We start from the raw sequence: 26,687 nt of genomic DNA, 5'->3' as shown, positions 1-26,687 counted from the left end.
CATGTTACCCAGCTAAGGAGAGACATGGCTGATTAGCCCCAGCTCGTCCTGATTCCAAAACTAGCCATTTAGCTACTATGCAGATTAAGGCTGAAAATGCATTCAAGAGTAAATGACAGTCAATACCTTTCATAAACACTATATCCTCAAGCATAGATTCTCTTTGGATTTGTACAGGACACTCACAGCATAGCCTTCTTGGGATGTGTCGGGGAAACAAGAACCTTTATTTAAGCCAACTAGCCAAGCTTGGTCTCCATTCATCAGTGTCTGAGTGGCCTGTTTTCTTCAGACCTTTCAATTCTTCCATTCCTGGTCATGTTGTATCACTAAAGAGCCTCTAACATAAGCTTGTTGTGGGGCGGAGGGGCACTGTTGGCTTCTAGGAGAGACCATTCAACCTCAGGCAGCATGGCAGCCTTCTGTATCTCACAGCAAACCCTTCAGCATCCCTATGCCCTGACCAGTAGTCAACAGGAGACATTCCCCTACTGCTGAGACAATACAAAGCACCCTGACATGTGCCCAGACATGTCCCCAGAGAGTAGTATCATTCCCCAGCTTTAGGAACCACTAGGCACCAACCTACATCATTGATGTTATATGCTGCAATGTCCTAACTGGACGTCTTCATTATTCATGGTAAACGACTGACCCACCCTTTCCCAGTCAGGAAGGCAATTTGCTTGTGCTGGGATATTTCTCCAACCCACTCAGAGGGAAGCTTTAAGGATGTTTTCAGGAAGCCTGTGGAGAGGGCTGGCTGGCTAAGGGCTTTAAAACTAAGCTCTGAAAGCCTGCTTTCCTCCTGCCCAGTCTGTACTCCTGCTGAGTTTCTTTCCTCTCCCAGAAGATGCCTTTCCGAGCCCACCCTGCCTGTGACACTTGAACGCACTTCATCCTTGCTCAGCCCAGCAGGAAGTGGCCTCGCCCTGCCTCTTTACATCCCAAATAACTTTAGACCAGGCATCGACAAACTCTTACCTGTGAAGAGCCAGGCAGTAATTATTTCAGAATTTGTCAACAACCGTGCTTCCCACAGCAACTAATCCACCCTGCCTCGATGGACAATGCAGAAATGGATGGTGTGGGATCCATCCCACTGAAGGATGCCAACACCTGAATCTTCCTTGTTTTGCATGTTGTCATGCAGATGTCTTACTCGATACTGAGGAGTTTTCCTTAACCATTTTAAACTGTAGTTTAAGGATTGGGCATGTGCCTTGGGTGGTAGATAATGTGCCCCATATGCACAGAGTCTAGATTTGAGCCCCAGTACAACATCAACCAGGCATGGCTGTATATGCATCTAATCCCAGCACTTAGAGGGTATAGACAAGAAGAGGAAATCCTATTCTGCTATGTGCTGAGTCTGAAGGCAGCCTGGACTAAAGACTGTCTCAACTCAATACATGGACATGTAACCTTAGGTTGTGATCTACACAAAACCAAGATGTAGTTTGAGCACCATCTCAATTCTTTTAGAAATACACTCTCAGCCCTGCACCACACATGACAGGTCTGAATCTGCTCTTTAAGACTGCAGATCAATAGTGTAAAAAAAAAAAAAAAAAAAAAAACTGCATGGTATTGGCACAGTGACAGACAAGTGGACCAATGGAATAGAATTGAAGACCCAGAAATGAATCCACATACCTATGGTCACTTGATCTTCGACAAAGGAGCAGAAAACATCCAGTGGAAAAAAAGATAGCCTTTTCAACAAATGGTACTGGTTCAACTGGAGGTCAGCATGGAGAAGAATGCGAATTGATCCATTCTTATCTCCTTGTACTAAACTCAACTCCAAATGGATCAAGGACCTCCACATAAAACCAGACACACTGAAACTAATAGAAAAGAAACTGGGGAAAACCCTTGAAGACATGGGCACAGGGGGGAAGTTCCTGAACAGAACACCAATAGCTTATGCTCTAAGGTCAAGAATTAACAAATGGGACCTCATAAAATTACAAAGTTTCTGTAAGGCAAAGGACACTGTCAAAAGGACAAATCAGCAACCAACAAATTGGGAAAAGATTTTCACCAACCCTACATCTGATAGAGGGCTAATATCCAATATATACAAAGAACTCAAGAAGTTAGACCCCGGGGAACCAAATAACCCTATTAAAAAATGGGGTACAGATCGAAACAAAGAATTTTCACCTGAAGAAATTCGGATGGCCAAGAAGCACCTTAAGAAATGCTCAACATCATTAGTCATTAGGGAAATACAAATCAAAACAATCCTGAGATTTCACCTCACACCAGTCAGAATGGCTAAGGTTAAAAACTCAGGAGACAGCAGGTGTTGGCAAGGATGTAGAGAAAGAGGAACACTCCTCTACTGCTGATGGGGTCGTAAGATGGTACAACCACTTTGGAAATCAGTCTGGCAGTTCCTCAAAGAGCTGGACATGACACTTCCGGAGGACCCTGCTATACCTCGCCTGGGCATATACCCAAAGGATTCCCGGGCATGCAATAAAGACACATGCTCCATTATGTTCATAGCAGCCTTATTTATAATAGCCAGAAGCTGAAAGAACCCAGATGTCCCTCAATGGAGGAATGGATACAGAAAATGTGGTATATTTACACAATGGAATACTACTCAGCAATTAAAAACAATGAATTCACGAAATTTTTAGGCAAATGGTTGAATCTGGAAAATATCATCCTAAGTGAGGCAACCCAAGCACAAAAGAATACATATGGAATGCAATCTCTGATAAGTGGATATTAATTAGCCCAGAAGCAGTGAATACCCAAGGCACAATTAGCATATCAAATGACTCCCATGAAGAAGTAAGGAGAGGGTCCGGATCCTGGAAAGGCTTGATTTAGCATTGGAGGGGAATATAAGGACAGAGAAAAAGAAAAGAGGTGATTGGAGAATGAGTGGAGAGAAGAAGGTTTATGGGACATATGGGGAGGGGGGAGCTGGGAAAGGGGAAATCATTTGGAATGTAAACAAAGAATATAGAAAATAAAAAATATATAATTAAAAAAAAGGATTGCTATAGGATTGTATGCACCAAGTGTTTGACGGTGCTCTCATTTGCCTGGTAATTTTCTAAGAACGACACTGGTGTGTGCACCTTTGATTCCTTGGAGTGTGTCACCCTCCATCAGACAAGTGGTCAGAGAAGTAAAGCTAGGCAGCACGGCCAGGGGTGACGGAGACCTCCGGCCCAGCCGCTATGAGCACTACAAGAACACTCTCAGGAGGCAGGCGTCGTTGAGAAGCTCTCAGAGACTATTTAAACCTTTGGGGGATGAGGTGTTATGGGGTGAGTGTTCATAATTGGCCAGGGCTAAGGTGCTGGCATTGCCTTATTTGCATGAACAGGCGCTTGGTGGACATAACTTTATAAGAAAAGAGGACATTTAACCTGTAATCTGGCCACCAGTCTCTCTGACTCTCTGACTCTCTCAAGGGTGGCTGTATATGCTGAGACTTGCAGGCCCAGGGAAGGGAGGGAATGGTCCTACTCCTGCTGGTCTCAAGACGAGATGTTCACGTTTTAGACATTGCTCCAAGTCTCCTCTATAGCTCCAGGTCTCCCAGGCCCCATTCAATTGTGCTTGGAGTGAGGAATAAATGAATGAAGTAATAAACTGTTCAAATATATATATATATATATATATATATATATATATATATATATATATATATATATATATATATATATATATATATATATATATATATATCTTTTTCTCAATCCTCAGTCTCTCCTCAGAAATCCTATTTACTGGCCAATCCATTATGGGAGGTAGAACTTATTACAATTGTTAAGAGAGAGAAATAGGAGCTCAAGAGAAGACATGATCATCCCAAATCATTTAATGCAAAAGAATCATCCATTTTATGGCCCTGGACTTGCCTCTTAGGAGAGCTTCTATGTGTCGTTTCCTTTATATTTCTTTCCTGCTTGCACTCAGCCATCCCTGTTTATTTGTTTGTTTGGTTGGTTGGTTGGTTGGTTGGCTGGTTGATTTTTCGAGACAGGATTTCTCTGTATAGCCCTGGCTGTCCTGGAACTCACTCTGTAGTCCAGGCTGGCCTCGAACTCAGAAATCTGCCTGCCTCTGCCTCCCAAGTGCTGGGATTACAGGCGTGTGCCACCACCACCCAGCGGCATTCAGCCATTCCTGTGGCTCTGTCTCACATGCTCCTCACCTGTCTTAGACCATTCATAGTTCCTGACCTTCATCTGAAAACCCTGACCAGCCAGGCTGTTTTATAAGCATATTAACTTCCCCACATGGACTGAAGAGTTAGGAGAGAGAGAGAGAGAGAGAGAGAGAGAGAGAGAGAGAGAGAGAGAGAGACAGAGAGCGCTTTTAAATGATTGTGTTCTTCAAGAATACTTCTGTCAGTCAGCAAGAACTCTACCATTCACCCTCTTTGCCCGATACACATATGTATATGATTTTTTAAAAAAATTAATAGCAAAATGAAGCACTTTAAAGTGAATAACTTCATGGCACACAGTATATTCACAGGTTCCTGTGGTTTCCATCTTTATCTAGTTCCAAAACATTCACCACCTGCAGAGAAAACCCTGTCTCCATGAAACAGAGACCTCACCACTCGAGTTCCCAGCCACTGTCACCACTAACCTGCTTTCTGCCTTTGTGGTTTTGGCTGCCATGACTGCCTTATAGAAGTAGTATTATAATACTTTACTTTTTGCATTTCTCTGACTTCTTTCACTTAACATGATATGTCCACAGTTCCTCCATCTTGTAGCAAGTATCAGTACTGAGGTGTTAGAATAGTGGCTCAAGTCTGAACATAGCACACTGAGCCAAAACAGTTCTACATGCAAGAGTTTTACTGGGGACAAGAGGAGGGAGAGAGACAGAGGGGGGAAAGAAAAGAAGGGCCAAAGTGGGGAAAGGTCTGTCTTTTTATATAGGCTGTGACATAATCTGTTCTCAGGTGAGTGTGGGAGGCGGTTTCTGGGAAGTTATGTGGTAACCATAGGAACAGGTAACACTTAGGTGTGACATCCTGAGTTTGGAGCTGATCTGCAAAAGTAGTCCTTTGATGCCAACAAGGGACTTTATTCCTTTGTGTAATTTAGTCATTTTCTATTGACAATATGTTCTATGCTGGTTAGAGATGTTTTGGTTTTGGTTTTGGCTTGTTTGATAACTTGACACGAGATAAAGTCATGTGGGAGGAGGGAACCTCAAGTGAGAAAACACCTCCATTAGATTGGCTTGTGGGTCAGTCTCTAGGGTATTTTCTTGACTGATGGTTGCTGTGAGCAGTGTAACTTCTGGACAGGTGACCCTGGACTGTATAGAAAGCAGGCTGAGCAAACCAGGAAGAGATAGCCAGTGAGTAACTGTCCTCCTGCTTGAGCTCCTGCCCTGACTTCCCTCAATGAGGGACGGTGATTGGGGTGAGTAAGTCAAACAAACCCATTTGGTCCCAACCTTTATCATAACAACAGACACATCTAACTAGTGCACATACAGTCTGTCTACTCATTAACTCGGGCAGAGGTGGATGTTTAGATTCTTTCTACTTTGGGCTGCTGAGAACAATTCTACCCTGAGCATGGATGGTTGGACAAGTTTTTGTTAGGTTAACGTCTTTGCTTCTTTGGGATGCATACATATGAGCTGAGAAATTGCAGAGTCGTATGTCCATTCTGTTTGCCTTCTTGAGGAGCTGCCAAATGGTTTTCCTACAATTTTAATTGAGCTCTTGCCTTCCCCAAATACTGTACTAAAGCATTCACTGCAAAATGCATTTGCATGCTGTGTGTTCAGAGACAAGGAGAGACCAGAGCTCCTGAAGTCAATTAGGAATTTGTGACAGCTCCTGCCTCCACAAATCTCTCTCAATTTCTCTTGGTCTCTATACCCCCACTTAACTGTCTGCCTCTTTTTGTGTACTTATTTATGGGGGAGGGCAAAGGGAGATCAGGGAAGGACCATGGAGAGTTCTCCACACACCTCTAGCAGTGATTAATAACAGCTACTATTAATTGTGCAAGTGCTATTTTGTAGGATAGATGTTATTATTCATTTTGCAGGCTCCGTATAGAAAATTTGCTAAATTAAAAGTCATATTCAGGTTCAAGTGGCAGAATCAGGCTATTCAATATTGTTTACCTCTTGGCCAGCAGAGATGTAAAGGCTTAAGACAAGTGCCCTATGGCCCATATCATGGCTACTCTTGGCTGTTGGAGAACATAGGGTTCACCAGTGGTAGGGAATCCTGTGGTAGACCAGTTCCTGCAGGTTGACTTAGATCCTAAAGATAAGCCCAGGCTTGGGAATTTACTGAAAAAAGAAATCCTAGGTTATTCATCAGTAATGAGCTACGAGCCCATGGCATGATATGGACAGAGGTGATGCTTCGTGTGATACTGCTGGACTGGTAGGTGTACTGCTGTAGGCAAAGTGGTACACATATAAATTCCTTAAAGCATGTTATATAAGATGCATTTTTCTATAAGTTATAGCAGATCCACATCTGTCCTCTGCAGACAGTATCTCTCATTCACTCTGTGGCCAGTGGGCTTTCTGATCTGAACAGAGAGTGGGTGTCTGTACCCAGCACCAGCCCGGAACTCTGCAAGCTTCGGTGAGCCTCTGAAACACTAGCAGATCTGAAAAATCAAGCACCTAGACAGGCTGATGTAGTCAGTCAGCCAGGGCCCTGGAATCTCCTGTTCTAATCAGCTCCCAGGTGACATCTAAGGCTTAAACAACACCACTCACTCACAGTAGGATAGAGAGAATGGTAGCCACAGAGTGTGAGAAAGACTCCCAAAGACTTGCTGAACCTCTTCTGTTCCTCTGTTGTCATCCTACTCCTAAAAACGTGGTGTCCCTGTGGGTTTTAACACGGTGCCAATTGTGGGTAAACGTTCAGTATACATACCCAGGAAATCATTGTGTTGGTGTTTAAGAAGTTAAACACGAAATTCACAAGGAACCAGAACATTTGCTCATAAACATTTCCCCAAAAAGACTGAAAAGGACAGGAGCTTGTACATGAGTGATCAGAGACTCCGTGTGGAACAGTCCATCCTCTGTGGACCAAGGTGATCATGGGATTGTGCTTAACCCTTCAACCTCCATTGCTGGATAGTGACTGACCATTTACAATTAGGACACTACTGATGATCTGTGCTTTGTGTTCCTATCAGGAACTACTGTGTCTCAGCCAGGTATCCAGGTGAGAGAAGGTTTTAGAACCATTGCCCCAGGAGATTAGGAGCGCCAAGAGCCACTGATGCCATCTGCATTGCTTAGTCCATACAGATGTAATAGGAGGAATGCTAATTCCCCCTGCCAGCCCTCAGGGCAAATAAGAAAAATGTGCATACAAAGAGGATGTCCCAAAGCCAAAGGCCACTCCCAGCAGGTGCCTCCCCTAGGCGATGGGCTCTGAAAAGCTTTTTATTTTCCTTTCTTGTCTCTTCAGCCCATCTTTTAGGAAAGAGCTCACAGTCCCGTAGAGAGGTGTTCTGTTTATTTAAGGCAACTGGGGGCAAAAGGCCACGCCCAGAAGATGAAATGGGAGCAGTGTTAATTCTGTGTTAATGACAGCAGAGCAATTTTCTTACAGGAAATAACTAGTTACCTTAATCATTTTAAGTAGTTATTAACATCAGCCTAAAAAGGATAGCTCTGCTTATCACGATCCACGCACAGAGAAAATGAAGACATGAATAACCGGACCTTAAACACATTTCTGGCATCTTCCTTCTGGGTGGTATTAAGCGGTATTAATCTTTTTAACCGACTTCAATCCTGAGACCACAGCCCTGTGATAAAATGTTAAGTGAGTCGCTGGAAATAGAGGTGGCCTCACCAGATTTATTGTGCCAATTTACCAACAGCAAGAAGCACACAGCATTGCTTCGAGGAAGCCCATAGAAAAGGAAGACTGGCAGGGAGATGTATGGGTTAATTAATAAAATGCAGATAATAGCATTGGCCTGATACTAAGACTGCTTCAGAGGCTGCTTTGTATATATCTCTGGGAATAAACAAAGCTGCAATGTATTGTTGCTACTGTAGCCAGTAAACATGCACACACACACACACATACACACACACACACTCCCCAGATAAGGATCAGAGGTGGGAAATGAAAGAAACACAAGCAACTTAATCCAGGCCACAGCTACACAATAAAGAAGACAAAAGAACTGCCAAGCAAGAATAAGAGGCTCATTGCAGGGTTTTACAGTTTTAAGACACATGAAGTCATTTTTCCCCCTAAGTAAGGGGACTGTTTTTCTCCCCCTGAGGAAGCTTGCTTTGTGGGGGAAACCAGCATTATCCTACACATCAACAAGCTGTATTTAGGACTTATGGTGTGCCAAGGGCATTGGGTAAAAGGGTTTCTGAAAGCCACAGTCCCACTCTGAGTAGCTCTCCCGCTGTGGGGAGAAGTTCCTCTGAGCAAAACGAGTTAGAAGACAGAACAGGGAAGGCCTTAGAGGAAGATGTGGGGTAGGACAGTGGCACAGGGGTGAATGCGGTTATCTCCTCCTTTAGGTAAGGCTTGAGCCTGGTTGTGAAAGATAAATAAGAGCTCACCAGATGTTTCTCGTGGATAAAAGACATTTCAAGTGATGAGGAAGAGTGATTCCAAAATACAGATGTGCAGGCAGACAGTCTGGCCAGCAAGCCATGGCAAAGCTAATGCACGTCACTGGACACAACAGAGAAGAGAAAGGTCATTTTCAGGCCAAGGGAAAGAGCCTATGCGGTTTGCCTCGGGAGAGTGAGGTGTACAAAGAAGAGCCCCCAAGCCAGGGAGTGAAATGTCTAGACTTACCCACCCCGGTGGTTGTTATTGGGGGCAAGGCTCGGAGGAACATGAAGCCAGGTCGGAACCTATCCAGTAACACAGATGAGATTAACTGAGCCAGCGTGGTAGCACTGGTCATAAGGAGGCCAGGGATGAGGAGGGGGCAGGTGCAAAACCCCCGCAGGACTTCACCAGAAGAATCAAAGGAAGAGTCTCCTTCAGTGCCTAAGGCACACATCTGGGATGACAGTGCATTGTCAAAGGGGAAGAGGAGGGGGGAGGGGGAGGGAGAGGTGAGGTTCAATCTGAGTTCAGAGTTCAGGGTGGCAGAACAGGGAGTTTGGCCTGACCTAGGGTGGGCTAAGAATGTCATGGGTGTTCATAAGTCTCCCAGCCTTAGACACAGTGACCTGCTCCCCAGCGGTCAGTACAAAGGTGTGAGGTTGCTTCGGATTAGCCTTGGCATCAGGGGTCCTTACTCAGTGGCACAGGACAAGGAACACCCAAGAGGCTCAGTGGCTAGACAGCATAGTGAGAGTCTGTCTCAGGAAAAAAAATAAACAAATAAAACATATTCCTTTGACTCTTTGCCTAGCAGGACCGATGTTAGCTGTTGCTGAGGAGAGGGCACAGTGGGCTGGTGGCTTCACACACACACGCACACACACACACACAGCTGTTGTGAACTAAAGCCCTCTAGTGCAGGAGGTCTCTTTCCACAGTGGGGGATGTGTCTTTGGCCTCTGCCTCAAGTCTCTTGGTAGTTACAAGTCTCAGAGCATATACAGTTATAGGGGGACTATGTTGCTTAACAACTAAGCCCTTTGCTTCAAGCTCAGGCATATGACATGTGTATAAATGACTCTGTCACTCAGATGCCTTATTTAACATCTCCCTGCCTCAGTTTCCTTCTCTGTAAATGAAAGGTAGTGATAAGGTTGACATACATGGGCTTTGGGGGAAGATTAAGTGAGGTTGTGTATGGGATATAACTGGCCCAGTCTTGGCTCACATCGCTGGCTCAATAATATTGGGTAGTGGTGTTGTTGTTGCTGCTGCTACTGCTGCAGATGATGATGATGATGATGATGACGAGGCTTCGATGTGGATCTGAAATCAGTTTTGGGGGACTATGGGTAGGACAGAGCCTGACAAAAGCATGGCCCGGTCCCTAGCTTCATACCTGTGTCATGGGAAGGCAATGTCTACCTGCACATCAGTTGTTAGAACTGGATGAGATGACATCTGGAGAGTATTTGGGACCCCACTAGCACATGAGAAATTCTTACTACTTGGAAGGCATTATAATTTCCCTAAGTAGAAATTGAGATGTGGGGATACAAGGAGGTGGGGCATATCAGATGAAAGGCTGGTGGCAACAAAAGTCTCAAGCTAGGAAGCAACTGTGCTTGGGAAGAGGAGATGGGTTCAATTCTAGAATCCACTGTTTAGCAGCTGAGTCATTATGGGTCCTTTGTCTCTCTTGTTTGATAGGTTTCAAAGTTTTCTGGCCTAATCCTAGAATTAAGGTTATTGTGTGGGCCAAGGAGGAAGTTTCTAAAGAAACCTCACAATTACAAGGCCCTCAAGTGTGAGCTAGTTTCTCCATCCAGTGCTTAGAAATGCTTGAGGTCAAGGCTGATTCCCCATGTTGACTGCCATTCCCCAACACAGTGCTTGGTACAGAAGGGAAGTTGCTTCTTCTCTGCGGATGAGAACCACACTGTGCCCCACACACACCTTGGGAACACCCCATACCGACTATAGGAAGGAGAGAGACTTTTGCTGCTGACCCTACCCATTCCCTGGTTGACCCTGTTCTGTTAGAAACAGCCTTCTCCTTGGTAAATGACAGTAGTCCCAAGGCAGAGCCATGACATTTGGGGAAAGCCCTTGCTGAATGCTTGGGTCTCAATCCCAGGACTAGGATGAAAAGACAACACATTGTCATCTGCCCCCAGAGAGATTAGGCCCAGTGGTTTCCAAGTAACACCACAGAGCTGTTTCGTGCTCACAGACAGGCTTGGAAGGATGCTAAAGTCTTAATATAGACTGTCCACACGCCTCTTCCCAAATGCTGTCAGCAAAATGCTATCTCCACTCCTCTTCCAGAGTGTATTCTGGGAGCCTGAGACAAGGGCACCATCTGGAGTTCCCTGAAGGATGGCGAAAATAATTTGGCTTTCTTGCCTTCTGTCTCCTCTCACCACTGTCAGCCCACACTCACCTCTTAGAGGCAAACAAACCAAAATTCATGGGAGCTAGTCACATCCTGCAATGAGTTGGCATGGATGATAATCAAAATACAAGGGGTGCAGCTGGAAGGACCTCCCCTACCTGAGGCCATTGGCTTGACTCCATGTGAAAATGTAGACCACAGATGTGCATCCTGAGAGCTCTACAGTTCCTACAATTTACAGATATGGAAACTGATGGACTGTCCCTGCTACACAGCACCACACACACAAACACACAATCACACATCCACACAAAAACACACACACCACACCACACACTGACACACACATATGCAAACACAATACCACACACACACACACATATACACTCACACATACCACACCCCACACACACACTGATACTATACACCACACACACATACTCACACACTCATAACACACACATAAACACAAACATACACACACTCACATATACACCACACATACTCTCATAGTCTCACACACACACTTGCTCACACACACAGATGCCACACACACATACACACAAACTATACATGTGCGCATTCACTTACAACCACATATATACACTCACACATCCTCATATCACACCACACACACACACAACACACACATACATACATAGTCACACATACTCACACCTGCACTCACATGTACAGACACATACATACACACATTCACACACACACACATACACATACATATACACACACACCTGCATCTCACAAGAGTTTGAATTTTTATGGACATCATTTGGTATTGTGATTGTGATGAGACAATTGTAGACAGTTATCAGGAGGGGTATACAATCAAAGGCCTTATAGTACATGGGACAGTCACACACTGTCCACTGACTGGGATCATTAGCCCATAAGTGCATTTGTCAGAATTCAAAGTCCCCTCCTTCTCCCGCAAGCCTCACCTCCTCTTCGGTATTTTGTCACAGACCCTGTTGCCCTCTAGCCTTTGCTTTCATCTCTAACGCACTCACCGACCATGATTCCTATGGTCATCTCTGGATTGATCCTGGTTTCTGGATTAATGTTCTTATGCTTTTCCATGTGACTAGGAGGGTTTTCTTGATAATTTTTGACATTTGTTTTCCAATAATTGGACAATCCACATCACATTTTTTTTGGAACAAGCTAACAATTTCCCATTTGTGTTTCAGAAGCCTGGTTGGGCATCTCCCATTCATTCGCCCAAATCTGTGTGTTATGTTTTTATTAAGAAAAATATTGCCAAATAAATTATGATCTGGGGCTGAAGACGCAGTTCACTTGATAGAGTAGCTCATCTTCATATATAAAGCCCTGGATTTAATCCCCTACACCAGTCAAAACAGGTGGTGGTCCATACCCATAACCCAAGCTCTTGGGAGGTAGAAGCAGGAGAATCAGAAGTTCAAGGTCATCCTCATCTATAGAGTAAGTTCAAGACCAGCCCAGGCTACATGAGACCCTGACTCAAAAATCAATACTGATGGGATTTCTTTGATTATTAAAATACTTTGGCAGATATTCTTACTGCCTTTAACTTGACAAGCATCATGGCATGAGATGTACTATGATATTTAGGTGGCCTGACTCTGTGGTTTATAGGCAAGCTTAGGAAGGCAGGGCAGGGAAGTCTGGCAGTAGTCAGCCATTTGATCTCTGAAAGCATTAGACACCATAGTGAGAAAGGAACACTCCAAGGTGAAGGGTCACTGCTCACTGTAGTTTTGGGCTCAGTGATCTATATTAAAAGCAAGACTGATGCCTCCTCACTATCCCTTACACACACACATACACACACACACACGCACACGCACACACACAAACATACACACACACCTCCATTGTCACCTTTTCATTATTCTTAAAGACAATATTATCATCAATATGTTCAAGACTGAGTGTGGACTGTCCCTGCCTTTGTCTCCAGAATCACCCTACCCTGATGACCCATAACTTCCGGTCTCTGACACTTCCTCTCACTCCATTATGCCCAGGGGCAGGGCTTTACATCTGCACCCCCCACACACACTTTGCAGATTTATCCCTCTCTCAGCTCTGCCTGACCAGCGCTTCGCTTGGCACCCAAGAAGCACAAGTAAGTCTGTGTTGAGGGATGAAAGGCTTGGGTGGCAGACCTCAGCACTGGGAAAGTCTGTTTGATTTGTTCTTCATTTGATTTGAGCCGGTCACCATCAAATGGAAAAGGCGAAGAAAGGTCGTCATAAACTGGCAGTCAGGAGGCGGAGACTGTTCTTGATCTACGCCACTGAATCAGGTACCTGCCCTAGCCTCCTCTATTGACAAGTCCAGTCCAATGCCACTGTGACCCATGTCCAATCCAATCCCACACCCGTGTGCTGCCTGCTGAAACTTTGATGCATATAGCACAATTCCATTTACTTTGAGGGATGCTCAGCAGACAACATCCTATACTTCCTCTGATAAGTGTTTATTTTTTCAAAGAATCATGAAACCTTGCTCCTAAAATCTCCACATTTTCCACACAAAGACCTTTGACTTAGCAGCATCACCCACTGACCAGTAGCAGAGACATCAGTTACATTCCAGTCCCTAGCCAAGTACAGCAACACATGCCTATTGCTTCACTCAGCCAGGAAGCTGAGACAAGAGGATCACTAAAGCCGGGGAGTTAAGACCAGGCTAAGCAGCACAGTGAGACGCTGTCCCAAGAAAAATTTAAAATATGTCCTCCTGACTCTTTGCTTAACACCGCTTCTCCTCTAGACCAGTCCATGTGGATAGATTGTACTTAATGGCATTGGACCTGGTGTGTGTTGCCAGTTATTAAGTATCACATTTCAGGCAATCGAAGTATATAGTCAAGCTTGACTTTGTGGATGTTTTATTCAAATTGTTCCACAGCTTGGCTTAGAAGAGGAGTGATGTTCCTGTTGCCTCATGGAGAGGCAGGTAAGAGGCGAGTCACCTAACATAAATGCACAATAAACAAGTAAGGGCTCTGACAAGCTGAAGATCAGGACTTAATCCCTCCATCCTCCATGATGGAGACTGATGACCAAGTGTAGGTGAGGTGGGTCTTCTCAGCCATGCCTTTGATGTGCATCTGCTACAGGGTGTGCATTGTTAGTCCCCGTCCTGCGTGGTCAACAAGTGCTGTCTCCTTTAAGTTCAGTGGTATCTAAAAGAGCAAATTCATACAGCCCTGTAAACAACTGCAAGAGGATAAAGCCTTATATCATAGTCCCTGGGGTGGCTTCACAATGACTCAGGGTGTCACATTGCTGAAACATGCAAAACCAGAGAAGTAGAAACAATTTCAACTGTTTGAGGGGCCCACAAACTACTCACACTATATAGACGGGGACTAACAATGCACACCCTGTAGCAGATGCACATCAACAGCAACTCTACCAATACACGTCCTCTCAGGACCTTGCCTCTCTTCAGGTCATCATAGTCACAAAAGAGACGGTCTCTGGATGACAATCATCCTATTGGCATGGGAAAAATTCCACCAGAATGGGCGCTAATGTGTTACAGCTGTGACCAAAGCCAAGCAGTCCCACTGACATGTTCACAGCTCTCTTTTATTCTCCTTCATTCAACCAATACAGGAAATTCCATCGGCAGTTTTCTCCAGTAATGATGGACTCTAACTCCTGGTATGAGCCCTGCTTGATTGCAATAATTATTTCTATTATTACTATCAGCTAATATTAACATAAACTTTGGAATATGTAATTATAAGAGACAGTGGACTTTCTGGCCCCCAAAAGTCTCCCAGAAACATACTTGTAACATTACCTTGCTCTTGACTTTTTGCGAGCAGAAGTAGGAAAATGATTCTTGACTTAATTCGAATGACCTATATAACATTGGACTCTACTTTAATTAAAACAAAGTGAGCCTTCATTAATGCTGACTCCTTGAGCTCTGGAATATCCATCAATATCTATCTGACATAAATGATCTGGACATGCCAATAGGATGGTTGTCATCCAGAGACAGTCTCTTCTGTGGCTATGATAACGACCTGAAGAAAGGTGAGGCCCTGCGAGGATGTGTCTTGGTAGAGCTGCTGTTTTTATAATACCAACTACAAAACGAAGCAAACTAGCAAAATCTGGCAGCCAGATGATAATAAGGCAAAATAAGATACAAAAATGAATAATCCATTGATACTTCACAAATTACACACACACACACACACACACACACACACACTCACTCCAAAGAAGTCGATGGCCTGACATTTTTCTAAGTGACTTCAAAGTCTCTAAATCCCTCATTTTCCTTGTCTGAGCCCCAGCAGCCAGGCGTCTCTAATAAGAATCATCACACCACCCATTTAATGAGCATGTATTCTGGGCCAGATGCTACATTTGAAGCCTGTTCTATCTCGTCCGTACATTTGATCTCATTTGCATGTTGTAGTTATTTAATCAGCACAAGCATTCCTTGGGCGGTCAGGTTGCAATCACATTTTATATGTGAAGAAACTGAAACTCAAAGAGACTAAATAACCAAGGAATTGAACCCAGGATGCTCAACTCTCAATCAATGAGCTGCCCTTTCCTGGGCCCAATGCTAGGAGGAGACTAGGGTCCTGTGAGTATGGGGGTGAGAGGTGGGAGGAAACTCATAGAACGCAGAGGAAAGGATGGGAGTAAGAAGTCTCTAGCTTCAGGATGCTACTGAGGGGAACTCACACTCAAAACAGACAAGGTTCAGAAAGCCCTCTCAGACCTCACCTTTTAATCCCAGCTGGTTCCAGCCTCAGCCCAGAGGTCAGATCTGGAAGGAGGCAGATGTCTTACAGGAGGCATATCCTGTGTTGGCTTTCAGTGGCTTCACTACTGAGAGGCAGAAGGGATGCAAATACTTTGGGGGAAAGGACCCTAGAAGGATAGTTTGGCTTCAGAAAGCAGCTATTTTAGACTATGTCATAGGGATGGGTACCAGAGGAACATTCCAGTTCTTCCATGGTATCACCTCATCTATTGTGACTATTTGCATAGACTCTGCCCAGACTCCAAAAGAGGATGCTGTAAACTGTCTTGTTTCCTTGTTGTAACAGCTCTCAGATGCATTCTTGACGCTCTAAGAAAGTAAGGATGGCACAGAGAGGTCAAGTATCTCACCTTGTGTTACCCAGACAGATGACTTCTCTGGATAAGCCAAGCCTCAAATTTTCCTACACTGCCCTGCACCCAAGGGTCACACCCTGCACTTGTTCAGACTGCAGAATACCTTACTGCAAAGCATCACACCTTTAATAATCTAAGTAGTGTTTCTCTTCTGGGGGGGAAATATCCCCTTACTTGAGTGTTCTACATTGCCATGATACATCTAGGGTCTCCAGTCAATGAAATGATAAATGCTTCGTTTCATCTGCAACTTTAATTCCATCGCATGTCTTAGGATGCAGGAAACCATCATCACCAGACAGACCAGTGATAATTGCCAAAGCTTAGGGTGAGAATGTGGCGCTTGGTAAACATCAAGCCGTGCTCCTCTCTACAGACTGTGTGCTCTTACACATAAAGACAAACTTGCTAATGACTTCTATAAATAAGTTCTCGCTTATAACTGTTGTTCCAGCAAAAGCTGCTGAGATGTAATCTACCCTCAAGAATCAAACACCTTCCTTTTCTCTGCACTGTTTTATGAGAAAGTGAAGTGGACCCGAAATGCTGTCACTGGCTGTGTCACCTCCCCGAGCCTCTGTTTTTATCCTCTGTCTATTTCAGGAACAAACAGATACATTGTATGAGTGCCTCGGGGATATGGGGGCTGTGGATTTCATCTCTGTGTTCCTAGGGTCCAGCACAGGGTGGGCACCTGGGACATAAGTGTCGACAGAAATAAACTCATTTGAGTTGATGGTGCTTTGGAAAGGTTAAAGGACTGTAGAAATATAAGAATGGCAGCTGTATGAGGGGGAGGCACAGACTCATGCTCATCTTCTCCCAGCCTGCATCTCTTCCCAGCTGTATCCACTAACTGGAAAATGAATACCATGGAAGTTCTTTGCCTGGCTCTCAACTTAAGCCATGGTGGGTAAGCTAGAGCCACAAACCAAATCCAACCCACGGTGTGTTGTTGCAAATAAAGCTTTCCTGAACTCTAGCCACACCCATCCATTTCTGTTTCCCCCCCCCTCACTCCCTCACCCCCCACCCCCACCCTCACCCTTTGACTAGGTTAATGCTCAAAAAGCAGAGTTAATCACTGTGACAGAAGCTCTGCAGACCCCGAGGATGGGAAGACTCGCTATCTAACTCATTGCATTAAATGCCTGTTACCTGCTAAATCACAGTCTGAGCCACTTTGGGAACACACTCCCCCTTAAAGCTCTTACTTCATCCAGTGCAGGGAGTACGCAGAGTTCTCCCCCATAGGTAGCACCTTTCTCAGGGTCTCTCAGGAAGACATCATTTCATTCATCAAAGATGGGATGCAGAAGAAGGAACTGCACACAGCTAACCGTTATTTCTGCGGGAGCCAAGGCTCTTTTGTCTACTGCACAAGCAAGCATGGATCAACAACAGCAAGCGTGCTAGCAGCTGACTACTGAGTACCTATTGCATTCCAGAACCTGCACTAAATGTTTTACATTCCAGCTCATGAAAGCACAGCCACAGTTCTAGGAAGTAGGTAGCATTACAGTCCTTGTGTAAAGATGGGACCCTGGCTTGCCCAGGGGTTCGGTGATGAAGCCGGGCTTTGACATCTGTACAGTCCTATGTGATGCTAAAGGTCTTGGTTCCCTCTGGGGGATCCCTCTGGAATGCAGACTGTTTCCTATCAGTTCAGCCAAGCAGCCCTCTCTCCTTGCTTCTCATGACATCACATTCTATGGTCTGATCACAGCCTGTCTTGCTTCCTCTCTCCACTTCTACTGTAAATAGATAGAGTGCCAAGTACTGGGGATGTTGGACATGTCCTACCCGATGAAACTTAGGGTCTAGTGGTAAAGAACTGATTGTTCTCACAATAAATACAGAAACGGCTGCAATGCATTTTCCAAGTAGACAGGACTGTAATAATAACTTCTCGGGATCCCTCTCCATGGATGGCCCTTGAACTGAGTTCTAAAGGAGTTCACCAAAGTCAGATAAAGAGAGAAGAACAGGATATAGCATGCAGAAAGACCAGAATTTACATGCAATATGTGCTGTGGAGAAAGCTGGTAAGGCATTGTAACCACTGAGACGTTTAGAAAAGTCAGGCCCAGTACAATGGCTGGGCTCAGATTAGGCCTTTAGCTTAGAGACAGTGAAAGCCACACAGAAGTTAATGTAGTGCCCTGTCATGCTGACACATGACACACACAAGTTGACTCAGGTTTAATAAGGAACAGAGTATAGGTAAACTATAGCATGTGCACAAAGCCTGAGAGATGTGTGGTCACTCTCCCAAGACATGAGGGGTGAGTGAACATGGCCCCCCACATGCTGGTGGCTCACACTCCTGGAAAGGGAAAAGTATGCTTCCTATCCGAATCTGCTCCCAGCTGGATCAATGACCGGGACAACTTGCTGCGGACTCAGAGGCCTGCTCACAGCAAGTGTTCATTCAGCGAAGACAAATACTTGGGAATTAGCTCTAAAGCTGAATTTCAGTATGGAGCTTTGAGAAAGCTTTGACTTTGGTTCTTAGAAAATTCTGGAATGTGAATGTAGTTCTGCATCTGATTGCAAGAGGCTCAGTCCAAGAGCAAAATGTCTGAAAACCATGGGCATAAGACTTCATCATTACCTGTGCCTGTGAGACTCCCCATGGTCTTCTGCTATCCCATCCCATGTCTCCTTTACCACGCATCTGATGAATGGAACATGAATTACCATATTGTAATAAGCAAGACATAGACCCTCTTGATCCTAAGCTTCCTCATGTTTAAAAGAAATGAGCTGGTCTTGGTTTTCTTTAAGGCTCTTCCCAGGACTCAGACTCTATGAGTAGAATAATTCATTCAGCAAGCATTGGCTAACCCTCTACACTGATCCAGATTCCATTAGGAGCAAGAGAATGAATAGCATCCATTACATGAGATGCTTACCTAAATGTCGAAACAGATATAAAGCCAATAGTTTTGAAGTAACATGGTATTTTGGTCTGAATTATATAAGAACTGAGCATAATTACCAATCAGCACTTCCTTTTTTTTTTTACTTTTTTTTAAATAAATTAATTATTTTTATATACTCCATATTTTATTCCCCACCCTGCCAACCTCTGTACCCCCTCCAACTGTTCCACATCCCATACCTCCTCCTCTCCCCCATCTCCATGTGGATGTCCCTACCTCCCACCCCACCTGACCTCTAAACTACCTGGAGCCTCCAGTCTCTTGAGGGTTAGGTGCATCATCTCTGAAGGAATACAGACCCCACAGTCCTCTACTGTATATATGTTAGGGGCCTCATATCAGCTGCTGTATGCTGCCTGTTTGGTGGTCCAGTGTTTGAGAGATCTTGGGGATCCAGATTAATTGAGACTGCTGGTCCTCCTACAGGGTTACCCTCAGCTTAATTCAACCTTTCCTAATTCAACAGCAGGGGTCAGCTGCTTCTGACCATTGGGTTGGGTGCAAATATCTGCATCTGACTCTTTCAGCTGCTTGTTGGGTCTTCCAGAGTGCAGTCATACTAGGTCCCTTTTTGTGAGCGCTCCATAGCCTCAGTAATAGTGTCAAGCCTTGGGACCTCCCCTTAAGCTGGACCCCACTTTGGGTCTGTCACTGGACCTTCTTTTCCTTAGGCTCCTCTCCATTTCCATCCCTGTAATTCTTTCAGACAGGAACAATTATGGGTCAGAGTTATGACTGTGGGATGGCCTCCCTCTCCCTCATTTGAAGCCCTGTCTTCCTTGTGGAGGTAGGCTCTAGAAGTTCCCTCTCCCTACTGTTAGGCATTTCATCTAAGGTCCCTCCCTTTTAGTTCTGTGAGTCTCTCACCTCCCAAGTCTCTGGTGCATTCTGGAGTGTTCCCCCCAACCTCCTATCTCCCTTGACCAAGTGGTAGACTAGAGTTCTGGTGTCTCTATGAATCAAAAGCAGATAATGACATTAACTCATGGAGTTTTTGAGAGGTAAATGAGATGGCATTGCAGTTGACACATCTCTATGCCTATGTCCTATGTATAAATGTTGTATTTGTACATCTCTGCTTGAAGGGATGCTCTGGAGAAAGATCTCCAGACACATTCTCCAAGTGCTTTACCTTTCATCCATTGCAACAAGCTTCACAATTCTACTCCTACATTTATTGTAGATGATTAGTGCTCAAAAATGTTAATGATTATCATCAATAAATGATGATAATAATGATGAATAACTCCGACAGTGATGTTCAGCTCCCACATTTCTGTGCCAGGTTTGCATCTATACTGATCACTCATGCTGTTTGGACTGTAAGATACTTTGAATTTTCATTAGTCATGAGTCTCCTAGAGCTAGAATCAACAGAATACATTGAGATATTTATAAAAGGAGATTTATTACAGAAACTGGCCCACCTGACTATAGTGGGTAAGAAATATTCAAGCTGCAGAACCAAGAATTCAACGGCATGATCTCAAGACAAAGACAAAGTCTGAAGACCCATGGGCATTTAAGTGGTATTTGTGGTATGAATCCTAGATGCTAAAGTCTGAGGGCCCAGGAACCAGAAGCTATGATTTCCAAGAGCAGATAAAGATGGGTGTTCTAACCCAAGAAGAGCAAATCTGCCCTACCTCTATCTGTTTATTCTCTATGGGCAGATACAAACCCATGTTTGAAGAGGTAGATAAGTTCTACTCAGTGTACTAATGTAAATGCTAATCCGTCTTGCCCAGAAACTTCTTCACAGACATAGACAGAAGTATTACCAGCTATTTGAACACCCCTTATCCCAATCAAGTTGACACATAAAATCAATCATTGCCAGCTAGTTTACCATCACAATAAATCCTGAGTGAGAACACCATGGGAACAGAGAAGAACTTGACAGTCAATGTCACTGGTGTCCTAGAGAAGGCGTGAAAATGGATGACCATGATGTAAAGAAAAGTAGGCAATCTGTCTCTACCATGTTCCTCTCGGTGGCCAAAGAGATGTCTTCAAAATACACTGGAGTCAGTTAACTTGCTTCACACCAGCGAGTTCCTGCTGCCAAGACCCTCACCATGGTCTGCACAGTCCTTCGTGAGTTGGTCCCACCCTGAGCCACTTTTATCCACCCCTAACCCTCTGAGCTGCTTGTCACTGTCTCGGGCCCTTTGTAATCTGTGATCTCTGTGACTGACATGCCTCCTTCTGATCTCCCAGGCCTCAGTCCCCTTCACCATTAGATCTCAGCTCAAATATCCTCTCTGCAAAAAGCCTTTCACTAGCTATACTAATAGATGTTTCCCTCCAGTCCTATACACACCCCATTCTTCCCACCACTGCCTTTTCCTTTGTAAGTTAAAATTTTGAACATAGGCTAGACAGAACACTGCCCAGGCAAATGGTCCTCCAGCCCTGGCTGGTGGTTGGTTGTCTTTTGGATGGGAGAGTAACTGCAGTGTAACCACCTGGCCCCACTGGCAAAATGTATAAGAAGTTAAAAAGCAAATGAGAAGGCCAGCAGCAGCCATAGTGACCGCCCCCTCTGTGACCTGCCCCAGTGGACTCGGATGTTCAGATTCCTGGGACCCTCTGAGAGGGCGTGACTGCATTATTGATGCCCACCGATGCTTCTGTGGTTTGCAACCCCACCGGACCTCTAGTTGGAGAGCTTTAAGCAATACAGCACCTGCTGGTTCCTCCCCCAAACTGTCATAACTAAAGTGGTGTAAGCACACGCAGGAGAGTTTCAAAGCTCCGGGTGACCTGGATGCCCAGCAACACCTGCACACCACTACCAAAAAAAAAAAAAAAAAAAAAAAAAAAATGGCTTGTTCTCAAAGGAAAGTTTCTATTTAGCCCATTATCTTTCTTAACTTTGAAAACTTTACTCCTTCCCCTTTAATGGGATACTGACAATAATGAATGTTGTCATTCTGAGTCACAAATCCTTTTCCAGGCACTACCTTGTTAGATTCTCAAACCAGTCAGTAGGAAGCACTGATGCCATCACAGAGAAACCCATGATGCTTTTGCTGTGACAGTGCTGTAAAGGGCAGAGCTATGGAAAGGCATGAGAGCTGGCCAGTGCGTAATGGAGTTTCCATGCAGGGAGGAGGCTGGCGCTACTAAGAGAGCTTGGGTAGATTTATATGTGTGGACTTGAATGAAAGGCAGTATGAAATAAACTTTAGATTCGCAATTGTAAATTATTTCATTTTATTGCTTCTGCTATTATTGCCGTTGCTGTTTCTGAGACACATCTTGAGTATCCCAAGTTGACCTCAATCTCACTGAATAGCTGAGGATGACCTTGAACCCCAATTCTCTTGCCTCCACCTCCCAAGTGCAGAGATTTCAGGGGTTCACCACCAAGTACAGTTTATATGGTGCTAGATCGTGAACCCAAATCAAGCAAGAGTTCTACCAACTGAGCTGTGTCCATACCTCTTTCTTTTAAGGTTATTCACATGTGTGCAACTCTGTGCTTTATAAGCAAGGAAAACCGTCTGGAAGGATTTACACTGAATTGCTAATTTTCCTATTATGTAAGCTAGGATTAGATTGAGAACAAGGAAAATGTTAGTCACATCTACATTTTTAATTTTGTTACCAAAAGTGTACTTTCATATTATTATAAAAATATATTTTTAAACAACACTTATAAACCTTATACCTTAAAAGGGATAATCACATTAATTATTTGTGGTAAGAGAATAGGTGAAATGGTAAAAATTTGATCATATGGATAAAAGTCTGTAGTGTGTTCATTTAGGCATACGCGCATGCCATATTCTACAATGGGAATTTTAAAGAATAGGGTAGTGGAGGGAAACCCATTTACCACAGCCCAAATCCAGGACTCCTTCTGTGCCAGTCTTAACAGGCAGTCACAGGTTTGGGTTAGAGAATGGGGAAACAAAACTTTGCAAAACCCAGTGAACCAGATGAACGGGCTGGCACGTCATGAGACAGATCCATCCACACTCCCGTCTGCAGAGCCAAGCGTCCTCCGCACTGCCAATCTCCTCCCAGAGCCATGGGGCTGGCTTGGGCCTAACAGTTCCTTGCTCACCCAAGGCTACCAAGAAGATTGACTCAGTGCCAGTGGTAACTGCTGGCGCTGCTGGGAGATGTCCACCCATGAAGGGCTGTTCCATTTCCTAATGTGGAAAATTCACTTCAAGAACACTTTAGGAGAATTGTCCTGGAAGGGAGGAAAAAACAGATGGGTACTAATTTTATTAAAAGCATCATTGTTACCTCAACATGTTTGCAAATGTGTATAGTTATGTCCATATCTGTGCATATATATATGCGTTATATATGTATATATAATATAAATAAATATATATACATTTTTATATGCATGGATTCTATTTACACCTCCCTCTGAAATTTCACCAGCTCAAAGCACATCCTTCTGATTGGAGGGACCAAACAGGGTCAGGGACACCACAAGAACACAGCCCACAAAATCAAATGACCCAGATTCATAGAGGCTCACAGAGATCAGGGAGCTTATAGGGGTCTGACCTAGGTCCTCTGAATATATGTTATGGCTGAATAGCTTGGTGTTCTCGTGGGAATCCTAACAGTGGGAACAGGGGCTGTCCTGACTATTTTGCTCGCTTGTGGGACCCTTTTCTTCCTACTAGGTTGCCTCATCCAGCCTTGATGTGATGGTACATGCCTAGTCTTTTTGTAGCGTGTTATGTCATATTTGGTTGATGTCTCCGGGAAGGCTGCTCTTACCTGAAGAAAGGCAGAGGAGGGGTGGACTAGGGGATGCAGGAAGTAAGGGAGAGAGACTTGGAGGGAAGGGAGGGGATACTGCAGTTGGGATGTAATATATGAGAGAAAAGAAAAAGCACAGTCTTCCACTGTCTGTCTGTCTGTCTGTCTGTAGTTCACCGTTGTGTTGGAGGATAAGCTGTGCCTATACCTTTCAAGGCCGGATGGTTGTTCTTACTCTTGGTTTCCCTTCCTGCCAGGTACAGCTCATCCACTATAACCACGAGCTCTACACAAATGTCACAGAAGCTGCGAAGAGCCCGAACGGATTGGTGGTAGTTTCTATATTTATAAAAGTAAGTCTTGCCTTTCTTGACTCTGCTTGCCACATCCCAATACAAACCAGAGCATCATTCTACAGTCTCTGTTGGAATCTTAAAAAGTTAAAGAAGTAATGTCAATTCACGTCCAGAATTGAGATAGCATTGGGGTCTTAGGACTTTGATAACCGTGAGATTTGTAAAAGATTTGGAGCTCCAAAAGCATGGTGCAGAAGAGACCGGTTCCATTTCAGAGCTTTGGGGCATGAAGGTTTGGGTGACCTCCATCCTAGAGAGAAAGCAACTGCTATTTTCTGGAGCAGGCTTTAGGCCCCACCTAGTACAGTGGAACAAGGGCACAGCAGCGGAAGAGCTACAGAGTTGATACCTCTAGGACTGAAGGACTGTCCATCACTTGCTGACACCAGAGAGTAAGAAGTGTGGGCTGATCCTCCCCCGTAGGCCCTGCACCATAAACCTCTGGGCTTCCCCACAGTGCCTATAAAGTTCATCTTCCTTTCCCACACGAAGGCTGATCCATAATCCTGGTGTAGGGGATGAAGATGAAAATCCTCATGCTGACTGTATGATCTTCAGCCACGGTCCCCAGATAGCCAATAGGCAAGAACAATATGAAATGTCAAAGTGGACAAATTCTGATTTGGTTCTTTAATTACCTTTTAATACTTTAGCAGATGTAAAATGATGCAGATATGCCCATTTTTTAATTAAAAAGTAAGATTTCCTTTCCAACTGTAAGAAAGAAAATTTATTTCAGTAACTATGTTAGTTACAAAGGTGAAATGTGCCATGCTATGCTGACTGCTGGAGAGGTTTGTGCATAAATCATTAAAGAAAATTAGACCAACCAGAACTTGAAATGTGATGAAGAATTTTAGTAGAAATTTAGCGTTCGCCACCAAGGAGTTTTAACAGAGCTCTTGGAATAATGGGAGTCTCTGTGGACCCCTTAGATAAAAGCACCCACATACCCCATCTCCCACTCTACCCCACCCCCACCAAAACAGACTCCGTGCTACAGGTATTTGCCCTCTTCCCAGCCTCCATGTCTCCTGCTAACTTCCTAACCTTCATCTGAGCCTAGCCAAATTCATGGAGCTTGTAATAGCCCAGCCAGGAAAGACACCCCAAGCCTTGCCTGGCTTTAGTGCTCATTAGTGTATCCCCATTGTGTGTCAATTCAACAGAGCTGAGAAAGGAACTGAACATAAGAAGAGAGAAGGTACCACTTAAACAACCACACACCCCCAGCCGTGTCCCACTGGTACCCACAAGCCTGGAGCAAATTCTTACTCCTATCCCAGTTATAACACATACGGGCAATCCACACCATCAGTCTAGTCCAAACGCATTGTGAAGCCTAGGGGTATGTCGCATCTTGTCATGTGACAAGGAGTTACCTCTTCCTGTGGTTTCCCCATGCCAAGCCTTCTGCGAGTGATATCCAGAGGCCAGCCTGCCTTTCCCAATGCTTCTTGTCCCTTGAAGAGCATCTCAGCATCAGTCCCTGACTTTGCTTCCCTTTGCTTAAAGTTTCTTAGTCAGTAAATGCCGTCCTGGAAGCTGAAGCGTGTAACACCTGACAGTGACTGATGGAGTGACCGGCATCCAACTTCCTCCACTGCAAACTGCCGGCGTTCCATGGGCTCACTCAGAAATGTGTACTACACTGACATCCCAGCCAACAGTCAGGCTTGCAGCTCCAGGGGAAAAGGACCTATTCTAAAGCCGTAGGCCAATAAATGGCAGGGGTCAGCTCCTGACTCTTCTCAGGCCAGTTTGGACCCTGGAGAGTTTCCCATTCTCTCCTTGAGCAAATAAGAAACTTTTTTGGCTCAGTCTCAGAATAAGCCTCTCTTCCTTCTACAAAGTCAACTCCCAGGTTGCCAGGTCCAGAGCGAGCTCTGGCTTGCCATTAATTCATCTCCAAACTCCAAGTGAGCATGGGACAGAGGCCCACCATCTGCCAGACATCAATACCCAGAAATGAGAGGAACTGAATCCTTAGTCTCTAACGGTGTGTGGCCTCTGATACTCACCAGTCCCTCTTATGATGCCCCTGCCTCCCTCTCCCAGCTCCCTGTAGCTGAAATCCTCACATGAGAGTAGTTCACCTGAACAAATGTCACCCTGATCAAAGATGGATGAAGGCTTGGGGGTACAAGGAGATGGGTCAGCAGTTAAGGACACTTGTTAACAACCCTGACGATCTGAGTTCAATCCCAGGGACTTGGGTAGAAAGAGAGAACTGCCTCGCACAACTTGGCCTCTGAGCACGAGACATTCTTTGAGACACACATGCAGGCACACATGGGTACACATACACCCCCTTCCTCCCATGACCACAGGGAGCTGAGATTGGCGGTAATAGCTGTTTGATCTCACACACCACTTACTTCCCACATACTCTCACTTAGATCAAGTACATATTCCATCCTCTCACCCACACGGCCAGCACACTTGTGCCCACAAATCATCTGTGTGCACTTTGGAAATATTTCAATAATCTTTAATCAGATCCAA

General features: G+C 44.6%; 1 protein-coding gene across 1 annotated transcript in view; it reads left to right on the top strand.

Moving 5' to 3' along the window:
- Ca10 (carbonic anhydrase 10) overlaps window positions 1–26,687 on the top strand; it is a 520,463-nt gene that overhangs the window by 472,870 nt on the left and 20,906 nt on the right. The window contains exon 6 of the mRNA XM_052197168.1: window positions 24,084–24,179. Coding sequence (XP_052053128.1) covers window positions 24,084–24,179 — 96 coding nt within the window. The remainder of the gene's footprint in view (window positions 1–24,083; window positions 24,180–26,687) is intronic.

Source organism: Apodemus sylvaticus, chromosome 10 (genome assembly GCF_947179515.1).
Source record: "Apodemus sylvaticus chromosome 10, mApoSyl1.1, whole genome shotgun sequence".
NCBI classification, from domain to species: domain Eukaryota; kingdom Metazoa; phylum Chordata; class Mammalia; order Rodentia; family Muridae; genus Apodemus; species Apodemus sylvaticus.
This window is presented reverse-complemented; position numbering and strand designations above follow the sequence as displayed.